The sequence below is a fragment of the Diabrotica virgifera genome, chromosome 2 (assembly GCF_917563875.1).
Source record: "Diabrotica virgifera virgifera chromosome 2, PGI_DIABVI_V3a".
Classification (NCBI taxonomy): domain Eukaryota; kingdom Metazoa; phylum Arthropoda; class Insecta; order Coleoptera; family Chrysomelidae; genus Diabrotica; species Diabrotica virgifera.
Genome location: NC_065444.1, coordinates 174,645,422 through 174,658,139, shown reverse-complemented (window position 1 = coordinate 174,658,139; position 12,718 = coordinate 174,645,422). Strand labels below are relative to the sequence as shown.

Genomic DNA, 12,718 nt, shown 5'->3' with positions numbered 1-12,718 from the left:
TGCACGCGTAATATTTTTGATTACCTGGCAGGTAGAAAATCTCACGAAAAAAACCTGTCTTTTTTAGAAAATTTATTTTTTTTTATCAAAAATACCCAGTGAAAATAGCAATTGCATCCCCCTGTCTGGATAGAAAGAACATAGCTATACTTGTATAGTTGTATATTTATTTTATACTGAATAATAGTATGTATAGATTCAGATGCAAGCCACTGAAGTTCAGATGCACCTCCTGAAAATAATCCTGGGGCGCCTATGCAGGGTTAAATGCCTAAGCATTTGCAGGGTTAAAATGAGTCTCATATCGCCTGACTTGTTTATTTCTTTATATTTGAATGTTTAAATTTACTTTAAAATCACCGCAAAGATAGTTTTTGCAATAACAAGTTTTGCCCTTTTTTATTACTTTGGGGGATTTTTGGGGAAAATAACCGCTACCTTTCAGCCAGGCCGGCATTTTTGTATTAGACTGCCACGGAAGAGTTACCTGAAAAATTTTCAGATTGCCTAAAATACCTACTTAAAAATGTCGTAACAGCTCTCATGCTAAATATAATCAGTTGTTTTGGGCGTTTTTGTGATGTTTGGTTTTTGTGATGTTTAGTTTGAGCCCGTATTGTGCACTTGTTCTTTGTATCTTACTCATCAGACAACTAACTCCTCATGCTACTCCCGAAAATCACAGTGTCATCAACAAACCTTATGTTATTAATTATTTCTCCATTTATCTTTATACTTTCTGTGCTTTTTTCTAGCTCTGTTTTAAATACTTCTTTTGAGCATATTATTAAAGAGAATAGGGGACAAGATACAGCCCTACCGTACCCCGTACTTAATCTCGATTTATTTCAATATTCCAGAGATATAGAATGAGAATAAATCATGGAAGTTCATTACAATTCAATACAGATACTCTGACTGATGCATTCCGGTAGTTAATAGCATCTGCATAGAGACTGAGACTAAATATAAATACCCAATTGACCAGATGTATGTGCTGAACAAGGTCCAGCAACCAGACACCTAGAAGAATATTAATTGACGAGTTAGAAGTGGAAGGTGTATATACCTTCATATATAACGTATGACTAAAGATAACAACGTTAGCGAAAAAATTAAACAAAGAGTAGTGGCTACCAATAATAGTATAAGAGCTAGTGAACCCTCCGACTAACGGTCGTCCTGTAAGGCTAAAAATTTTTTTAGTGATAACTCATAGCACACCAGGGCTAAAAACCATGACCTGGCAGGCCTCAGCGGTGCACGTGTATCTACCAGGTGAATCGAAAAGTGCAAATTTAGGGGGTAAAATAAACTTTCTCCTGTAAGGTTTAAATTTAAGTATGTGTTTAAGTAAGTCATTTAGAAGAAGTGTGTACAATGACAGGCGATTCTGAAGAGCATAAGACCTTGCCAGGCGAGGGGAAAGATTAAGGGTTTTTCCTAAAATTATTCTTTTTGCATCGAACAATTTTTTTTTAGGTTTTTTGAATCATTTCAAATAGAAAACATCTTTTGTGATTTTTCCCTTACGTTAAATTAAATCGGACATTTATCTAAAAATTTCAATGTTGCCAAGATACGTCTATATTCTCTAAACATTGATTGATAAAATCCCGAAGAGTTTTTTGCAATAAAATATCGAAAACCACTTTGTTTTTTTAATTGCTAATCAAGCGTGTGCGACACTGTACATAGTATAAGTGAGGACGTTTGAGTTTGCATAAATTCATTATCTCGAGAATGGACAAATTTCAAGAGAAATCCTCAGAGAGGACGATTTTTATTTTTTAATTAGGACTTTTTGGCATATATATAATACTAGTGACGTCATCCATCTGGGCGTGATGACGTAATCGATGATTTTTTTAAATAAGAGTAGCGGTTGTGTGGTAACTCATTTGAAAGGCTATTTAATTCTCTATTCAGTAATATAAACATTAACATAATTATTTATACAGGGTGTACAAAAAAAAATTTTCTTCTATTTGTCAAATTTAATCAAATTTAATTTAATAAAAAAAACTTTTTTGTACACCCTGTATAAATAATTATGTTAATGTTTATATTAGTGAATACAAAATTCAATAACCTTTCAAATGAGCTATCACACAACCCCTACTCTTATTTAAAAAAATCATCGATTACGTCATCACGCTCAGATGGATGACGTCACTAGTATTATATATATGCCAAAAAGTCCTAATTTAAAAATAAAAATCGACCTGTCTGAGGATTTTTCTTGAAATTTGCCTATTCTCGAGATAATGAATTTATGCAAACTCAAACGTCCTCACTTATACTACAGTGTCGAACCTGCTTGATTAGCAATTAAAAAAACAAAGGGGTTTTCGATATTTTATTGCAAAAAACTCTTCGGGATTTCATCAATCAATGTTTAAAGAATATGTACGTATCTTGGCAACATTGAAATTTTTAGACAAATGTCCGATTTAAGGTTAAAAATTGCCGATTTCGCAATTTTCAAAATTTTCAATCGCTTATATAACAAAAACTATTAACTTAAGAAAAATCACTAAAAACGTATTCTCTTTGAAATGATTCAAAAAATCTAAAAAAATTTGTTCGATGCAAAAAGAATAATTTTAGGAAAAACCCCTAATCTTTCCCCTCGCCTGGCAAGGTCTTATGCTCTTCAGAATCGCCTGTCATTGTACACATATCTTCTGAATGACTTACTCAAACACATACTTAAATTTAAACCTTACAGGAGAAAGTTTATTTTAGCCCCTAACTTTGCACTTTTCGATTCACTGGTAGATACACGTGCACCATTGAGGCCTGCCAGGTCATGGTTTTTAGCCTTGGTGTGCTATGAATTATCACTAGAAAAATTTCTAGCCTTACAGGACGACCGTTAGTCATTCACTAGCTCTTAGACTATAAGTGTTATTACGGGTTTAAAAGACAGATTTCCTTAACGTTACTCAGAAAAATTAGTGACCATTTATAAAATACTATCAGACCAGTGCTAACATCTGGAGCAGAAATATGGCCACTTACACGGAAGGACAACGGACTGCTTAAACTTTTCGAGTGAAACTTTTTAATACGAATATATAGAGGAATAAATGAGCAATGCTTGTGGCTCAGGCGTTTTAACTTTGAGTTGAATAAACGTTTCATTGAATTATGCTCTTCAATTTTCTCGTTTTTAGCTCAGTATTTTTTAATTCTGCATAAATAATCTAGTCACAATTTTTGGATATCGCTAAATGACGAATATGTTTTTATGTCATACCGGTTTAATATTGTGAATTTATTGCTTAGTTATGAACCTCATAATGGTATGTTTCTTTGGATTTTTTCGGTAACAAATTCTCAGTCGCTTTTTTTGGTTTTTTTAACTATTTCTTTTGACTTTTGACTTTTTTTGACAATGTCACATAGAAAAACTTTGTTTACGCTAGTAAAAAATTACTAACCAACATCACTTCCCTAGCAACGGTACTGAACACCTGCTGCGATACAATATTACTTCTAAAAATATAATTAAAACTTTAATTGATGCAATGAACCGGTATGACATAAAGTTTTATATTCACCACGTGCATTATTAGAGGTTTATACCCTCGGGCGACATTAAACTCTCGGGCCTGAGGCCCTCGAGTTTATAAGCTTGTCGCCCTTAGGGTATAAACATATATTTAATGACCTTGATAACGTTCATCGAACGAACGAACATCCTTTCGTTCCACCCTAACATACATAAATAGGTACATGTCACAACAAAATTTGTAGTGTAGCACTTTCTTGCATTTTCCTTAAATATATCTAACAAATGTTCATTTTGTGCGTTATTTTTTGTAAATTTAAATACGTTATAAAGTAATTCCTCCGTTTCATAATTTAGACTTTGTCGTTTTCGCATATTGTTAGATTTGTGTCACAACCTTTCAACTTAGGGATTGCAATCAAGCAGCATTTTCAATCCAGCTGGATTTTTACAAGATTGGCCTGAACCCAGCTGGATCCAGCGCGTATCCAGCAAAATGTGGAATCAAAATAAAAACACGATTTCAATGTTTTTTTGTCTGTATTCTAAATTTCTAAACAACAGAAACATGAATTATTTAGTTTTTGGAAATGAGACATATTAAAAAGTAAGACTTAAAAAACATATTTTATCCATCGTCTAACCTACTTCGCACAGAACTACACATATATAGCCTGTTGCGGACAAAGCCTTTTGGCCTATATGCTGGTCGGTTTTAAGGTCATCAAATAGTCATAGACCATGGACAAATGATCGCCTTTCACTCCTCTCTCATATACTGACATTTTTTAGAGGACGAGTTTTTTTTATTATAAGGATTTCTATTTCTCGTTTCAATTCAATCTCAAGATCTTGTTCCAAATTAAAATCACGGACTCCGAAATCTTCTTCCATTATGTCCTCCTGCACTGTTTCCACAATCACTTGTTTATTTATACGACTCAAATTTTTCATCTCTTGTCGTATTGCATTCTCTTTCGGCATGGGGAAATAACCAGGATTGTTTAGTCCTTCGTCATACTTGTTTGGATTTTGTAAGTAAACTAAGGGTGTGCTCACTACGGAGAGCAATGGATTGTATCCTCGCTCCGACCCTTGCTCCCTGGTATTTATATTCGTGAATTCTCGCATTTAAAATAATGTATTTAGTTTACATAGCGATCGAAACTATATTATCGATCGCTATGTAAAATAAATGCATTATTTTAAATGCGAGAATTCACGAATATAACGAATATAAATACCAGGGAGCAAGAGTCGGAGCGAGGATAGAATCCATTGCTCTCCGTAGTGAGCACAACTTAACGTACCTACCTGTAATTTCAGAGAGGCGTCGTTCTGCGATTCTGTTGCGTAATGCTTCCGATGGATCGGTACTAAGGCTAGAGTCCTGTCTATTCAGTTTGTCTACAACCTTTAGTTTGACAATTTTCATTGTTGTGCCGGCCGTTATCGAAGTGGACTCTTTTCTGCAAAGAGTTTTTACAGCCAGTTTCATCGGTTAAAGAGTGGCGATCAATTCATTGATTATTGACCACTCGCCAGCAGAGAATATTATCGCAGAATCAATGTCTATCAACGCTATATCGGTGCAGACTTTTAGGCTCTAGGAACTTTCTAGCATACTGAGCTACTGCTGGCGCAATAGAATGGCAAGTTGCTGACTCATGGCTTCGACTAAAGAGGATAAAGAAGACATTAAGTAACTTATTTCAAATTTGACACGTTTGCGGATCCGCGCTGCTGGATCCAACACGGTTTGCTGGATCCAGCATGTAAAAAAAGCGCTGGATCCAGCTGGTCTCAGCAATTACAATCTCTACTTTCAACACTGTAAAAAAATAACGATCAAATTATATGAAGCTTTCCGCACTTTTTCTGATTATGCCGCTCCCACCCACAACTCACGTCTTTTTACTGCCTTGCATTATAGAACGTTACAACTAATAACTGGTACCACCTACTAGAAGCATGTAGCTGTACGAAATTTACTCGTTCCAATACATAGGATTAGTTTCTATTAACTCGACGGCATGAACACTCCCAGCGAGTATTCTACTGGAATATAAAACAACGATTTACACAAGGAGAGTACTAAAAGGCAGAATTCGATTTTAGTGATTCGTACGAGTTACTAACATCGTGTAACTGAGTCTTTACCTAGCTTAATTTGGGCAAAATTCCAGCTTCAATGATTAACCCTTAAGTACTAACACCCCGTCTCTCAGACGGCATCACTTGCCGAAAGTGGGATATTTCCCTTCCTAGAAAATTTTGAAGGTCATCCGTTTATGACTTTTCAAGTTAGGTTGTTATTTAGTAGTATTGAATTCGGCAGTTTGCGGCAGGTTGTTATGCGAAATATATTTAGACTCAAAGTGTGATTTCCGTCTAATAGACGAATGTTATGTTAATATTAGTGTTTGTGCCCAGTTCGTCATTAATCATAATGTGCCCAGTTCGTCAAAAAAGATCAAATAAAGGGATAAAGACTCCGACAAAAATATTTTGAAATGACTTGATGAGGTAGAAGACGACATAATCGAAGTGGAATCAATTTGTGATGAAAATGTTGCCACTGACTACCATTGCTACACTATACCAATTTTAGTGCCAGTCTTTTTTTTTTGGTTTAACGTTTTTTGAAAACATTTTTATTTTCATGTTTCTTACCCTTTGTTTAACTCGATTATAACTTTTTATCAAGATTCTTTAATTTGTTTAATTTTATTCACACTTTTTTCGAGATTAAAAAGGCACACAAACAATCCTTTCATTTCTGTTACAATGTTTTTTGTTTTAATAAATACAGAAAAACTAGATTAGTTACTGTATTTTTTAGATAACTAATACATTCAGTAAGTCATCGCAATATATTTTTGCATTAAAGTATTTAACAATAAAAAAATTAACACCGAAATGTTAAACCCGTCTGTCAGGCGGTTAGTTAGTGTTTACGTCATTGATTTAAGGTGTTAGTACTTCGTGATTAATATTATAAGGACTGAACAACCACTAAAAAGAATTTTAAGATATTTTCTAATATATCTATAGCGTATTCCTCTAGAGTTAATTATCTGTGACAGTATCTTTTACACAAAAACGTCCTCTGAAATCAAAAATATTGTAAACTTACCTCTCGAATATCTATTTTACCATCCTGATTGTCATCGTACGCCTCCATGAAGCAAGATTTAAGTTCTACCAACATTTCATCGGATACTACCTGTAAAATAATTACAGTGCATAAATCCTTTTTGAAAGTTTTAAGGAAACATAAAATTAAATTGAAGAAATTAATTACAAATTAAACGAAGTTCCAATTTTTACCTCATTTTTGAGATCACTTATTAATTTTATCGTGTTTCATGAAGTAATACAAATGCAGTTGCAAAATTTGTTTCCCCATCAGCTTATAATAATATTTGTTATTCTGTTTAGTTTTCTTTATTGTATTCTTTTTCAACATCCAATTTAAACATAAATCGCTGCAGTCTTTTGTTAGAGATGTGGTCAAACAGAATTAAAATGCCGGAAGACAATAACTACAAATCGGATAACATGAACACAATAGACTAAAGCCCTGTTATTGCCGTTAACGGAAATTTGTAAGGCTTTCGAAAGCTAAATAATAGGAAACCGTAAAGCACCATTGAAAGCCTAATTAATCGATCTACTCCAAAATTTTTGAGTTTCGCAAATTCTCCTTTATTCTTTATAATATATTTATTACAAAAACAAACAACATAGTATACTTGAGATATACAGTGACGAGTGTAAAAAAAAGAACAGGCAAAATAACGCAGCGGACGAAAAATATAATACGTTGTGTAATAAAACGAGAGGAAACTATTAGAGATGGGAAATTATCAATAGAAATCTATAAATTTGGATAATATTGATAGTTTTCCACCTTTAGACGTATCAGAGGCGTTTGGCAACTGCCACCGTGACAGGTGCGAAACTATCAATATACCTAATGTAAATTTATAGATTTTCATTGGCAATTTCGTACCACTACTGTGTTCATCTCTTTTTATTCCAAAATATATTATATTTTCCTTCTGTTCCGTTATGTTGCCGGTTATTAGCGCACTCATCACTGAATATAAAATGTATGAACAAATAACCCAATAAATGACCGTTTTGGGGTGTAATTTCCAGGGGGAACTCCGAATTGCATGAAAATTTGGATTTAGGTTCTACTTACCCTCTACTTCAAAGTTGAAATTGTGCCGTTGGTTGCTTTTACTTGGGGGGTGGCAGTCACCCCTTCTCGGGGGTGAAAAAACATACGTTCAAGATAAGACCAGAAATTGATAAATTGACTGATTTAAAGCACCTTTTGTTCTATAAAGTTTTTTACGTAAGTCAATACTTTTTGAGTTACTCGCGATTTAAAATGTTGATTTTTCGACAAAAAAACTACGTTTTCAGGCAGATTTTCGCAAAAAACTCAAAAAGTACATATTTTATCGAAAAAAATGTTTTTAGCAGAAGTGTAGCTTATAAAAAAACGAAAAAAATGGTGTACCAGTAAAGTCTACAAATTAAGTAGAAGCAAAGTTGTAGCTCATGAAAAATACGTTCTTATTCGTCTAATTCCAAATCGAATAATTCAACGCGAAATCACCGAAGAATGAAGCACTTTTCGGGAAAACCTTATTAACATTTTTAAAGTATCAAAAAAAAAGCTTACTATTTGTTTTTTACAAAAGTTTCCAGCATCAAAAATAAACGAGTTACACTGAAAAGAAAAGTTTGTCCCTTTTTTTGGTAAAAAAAATCGTGAAAACCTCCCTCTATTTAGCACCCTAAATGAATTTAATTGTCACCGCTTTACCATTTATTTTAACTGTATGTGTATTGTTTATGCGATCTGTAAGTTTGATTGGTTTGAAGTGCTTATTTTTGAAAAAAACTTCTAAAAATTTTTAAAAAATTTCCTTTTTTCAAAATAACTTAAAAAGTATTAGTGATAAGAAAAATCTGAAACAGTAAAAAATATAGGTTTTGCTATTATAAATATGCTAGTTTCATTTTGTTTCTCAGTAAGACAAAAATTGGTTAAGATATGGCTGTTCAAAATTTGCATACACTCGTGATTAGTGACCCATTCAAGCTTTTTCAACTATAACCCTTTCAAAAATAAACAGTTTAAACCGGTGAGACTGACAAATCATATAAAAAATAGATAGGTAAATAAATTGTTTTAAAGCGGTAGCGATTAATTTCATTTGGAGAGCTAAGCACGGGGAGATTTTTATGATTTTTTACAAAAAAAAAAGAGGGCCAACTTTATTTTGAGCGTAACTCGCTTATTTTTAATGCTAAAAACTTTTGTTAACAATTAAAATAAAGCTTTTTATAAATAATTTAAGCTTCGTCGGGCGGCATAGGTACAATCGTATCTTTTTAGTTTTTAAATTGTGATAACTTTTTTTGTTAAAGAGATAGAGACTTGAACTTTTGTAACATCTCTACATTTATCAAGTAGAATATGTGAGCCTAATATATCGAATAAATCTTCATTCAGTTCCCAGCAGGGGGCTGAAATTTTTTCTACCCTCATAAACGACGGCGTAGGTACATTTGTACCTTGTATTTTTTTAAAATTAGTGTTATAAAAAACAATACATTTTGTATTTAAATGATAGTTTATTTGAACCAAAATTCAAAAATGAATGTTTGTGTGCACATGAATGTTAGAACATACATGTCGTTTTAAACAAAGAATGTTCGTCACACACAGGTAGAAAACATACTACACAACTTTTTCTCGTTTTAGGCTGTTTTTTCCGTTCGTTTCGAGGAACATGGTAACATTCAGTTACTGAAGTAGATTTGTCGGGATCCATATCCTGTTTTTCAAATATAAAGATGAATTTGTATGGGATAAGATGTTTGATGCATTACAAACCCTAAATACCATGTTTAGTGTGTTTGAAGGATATATATTGTTTACATTTTGCAGGTATGGCCTCTAAACGGAAACAAGTATTCATCTATGGTTATGCATTGGGATGGTTTGTAGTCTTGTTGCACCTTTTTTATTCAGTATTGTCCAGATATGTTGTATGAGTGCAGCCTTATCGGCTTTTTTACGTTATTGGCGGGTATTTTCGTTGTCAAATCTTATAAATATTAGCATAGTCTTGAGATGATCACGAGACATAGCTACACGTATGAAACGCAGAGACTCCATATTCCGCATCTCACACAAGTTTTCTTCGTTCATTCTATTTATACCTCTTTATGTTCTCCAGTTGAAATACAATACGATGCTACACTTCCTTGAATTTGTTTACGACCACTATTTCCAAAAGTTTATTGTTGCAGTTATTTCAATAATTTACGATAGAGAACAGGGATCACTTAAAAGCGGCTTCCAATCTTTGTTAGTAAATCCATACAAGAACAGATTACCTAATATTATTATTTATTTATTGCAATATTAAACAATTTTTTACCAGTTATGCTAGCAAAAAATCATATTATCTTAGAACTAACACATACTTCCCTTTAGATTAAGGAATTTTTAAGAAAATATGTAATAGGTACAATTGTACCTATGTCGTCTGTTACCGGTGTAAAATTATGCCGCTCGACAAAGGTTAAAAAAGTTTAAATGGATTTTTCCCGAAAAGTGCTTAATTTTTCGGTGATTTCACCTTGAAGTATTCTATTTGGAATTAGACGATAAGAACGTATTTTTCATGAGTTACAACTTTGTTTTTACTTAATTGATAGACATTACTGATACACCATTTTTTTGCTTTTTATAAGCTACACTTTTGCTAAGAACATTTTTTTTCTTTAATTTATTTACTTTTTGAGTTATTTGCGAAAAACCGTCTGGAAACGTAGTTTTTTCTGTCGAAAAATCTACATTTTCAATGGCAAATAACTCGAAAATATTGACTTACGTAAAAAACTCTATAGAACAAAAGTTGCTTAGAATCAGTCAATTTATCCATTTCCGGACTTATCTTGAACGTATGTTTTTCACCCCCGAGAAGGGGTGACTGTCACCCCCCAAGTAAAAGCAACCAACGGCACAATTTCAACTTTGAAGTGGAGGGTAAGTAGAACCTAAATCCAAATTTTCATGCAATTCGGAGTTGCCCCTGAAAATTACACGGTATCGCCGCATTTCTCGTTCATTTACTGGCCTAAAAACATTAATAAGTTACAAGAGACGGTATACCTAATGTCTTAATTAAATACTTAAATAAAATTTTTAGTTGTTGGTTAACATGTTCACCCAACGTCGCTTTTATTACTGTAAAAAATTTTTTCTACGGGCGTGCAAAAAAGTCTACTTTTCCGCACGGGTTTTAGTTTGGAAAGTTTTACTTCTTCGCATTACTTTTCCGCACTGAATTCAGATATTTTAATATGGCCTTAAAATAATTATAATACATGCAATAAACTAATATTTAGATGGTATAAACAGTTTATTGAAAAACTATTAAAAAGTCATCCAAAAGGATTCGCAAAACGTTTTCAATCTAGATCACATCATCTTCAGTGCCTAGAACGAAGTATTTCCACGTTAGAATGAATACAAAAGGTTAAAATTATGACTAGTTAAAAAAATGTGGAATATACTTACGTTCTGCTTAGTACATGAAACTAGCAACCTTGTAGAATAGGTGACATCGAGAAATATGATTTACATTTTAAAAAGATGATGTTAGTGGCGACTCTAAGTCGATGTTAAGCGATAAAATTTTAGGAGTGCTCAAAGGGCAACATGATTCACTGCTCGATAATAACGTGTGGTATTTGCCAGTTAGATGGACACAGACCAACAAGAATATAGGAGATGACAATCTATTTATCAGACTGAAGTGACATGACAAGACAGGTAGTCGATATTTGGTTATGAATTTAAATTCAAATTTCAGTTAAGCTAAATGGATGTTAATAACTGTATTAAAGTGGAATTTAAGTTATAATAAAATTAGATTTTATTGTAAAAGTCTAAAAGGTAACTCTCTGTTACAGAAAGAACTGTTGTTATTGTTATGTTAATAAAAATGTTATTCATAGTAAAATTAATGACATCATTTATAACAGTTTAAAAAAAGAAGAAGAAAGTTTAATTTAGTTTTGAAATAAAAAGAGAACTGAAAAAACTTCAATGTAAACAACTAATGGAAGAAAAATACAGGAAAACTAGTAATATTGTAAAAAATTGAAAAAAGGTTCATGTTGGTTGCCTACGATTATGGTTGTAATGGGTAACAGAGAAAGAGAAAATTGATAAATTCAGCTGATTATTATTTGAATTAGTTAACTAACAATTTGAAATCTACAGATGGTACTGGAGTGAACAGACTGAAATGGGTGATAGAAAATTTTTTTATATTACTGTAGAAGTTTTTTTTTAAAGAGAGGTTTAGCAAAAAGCAGGTTAAATACAAAATAAAAAATAAAAACAAGTAGTAGTGATTGCCTGATATTTAGATATAATTTACTAATTTATTTCAAATGTATCTTACTGTGTTCATATTTTAATGTAATTAACGCGACAATTTGATGAAATAAAAATATTTTGACGTAATATTAGAAAGTCAAATCAGTAGAATGACAATGGTTTTGAATCGTCGTCATGGAAACCAAGATCGTCGTCATGTTAACCAATTATATTGAAAGTTTGGTTTTGACAACCTTATCAAAGAAGTTATTTGTGTATGTATTTTCAGTAGTAATTGTACAAGAGCTCTAAAATTATTGAATTTTTCCCGAGTGACACTTTGACAGTTTCAATTTAACGAGCCGACGGCGAGTGAAATTATGTCAAAGTGTCACAAGGGCAAATATTCTATATTAATTTTAGAGTTCGAGTGCAATTTGTTGCTATTATTTCATGAGTAAAACTGTTCAAAACCAAAATTTTATTATAATTTATTTATGTAAGTACAAATTATTACAATTAAACACAAAGTTTTTATAAATATTTGACGATTGAAAGTCATCACTTTTATAATTTTTAAAACATTAATTGTCATTAATGTCACTGAATGTATTTTTCGTAACAACGAAGGGCATCTGACGTAATATACGTAACGACGGGCAATTATCAAAAATTATCAATTTAATTCAGATTTCTGTAGATTTCTAATGGTCAAAATCTCCTATGAATGAAATAATCATATTAACTCAGTTAATTGATTAAGATTTGGTAATTTTTTA

General features: G+C 32.3%; 1 protein-coding gene across 1 annotated transcript in view; it reads right to left on the bottom strand.

The window, feature by feature from the left end:
• The window catches only part of LOC126880302 (calbindin-32), a 697,932-nt gene that overhangs the window by 625,396 nt on the left and 59,818 nt on the right, over positions 1–12,718 (bottom strand). Inside the window, exon 3 of the mRNA XM_050644100.1 lies at positions 6,654–6,743. Within this exon, the coding sequence (XP_050500057.1) occupies positions 6,654–6,743 (90 nt within the window). The remainder of the gene's footprint in view (positions 1–6,653; positions 6,744–12,718) is intronic.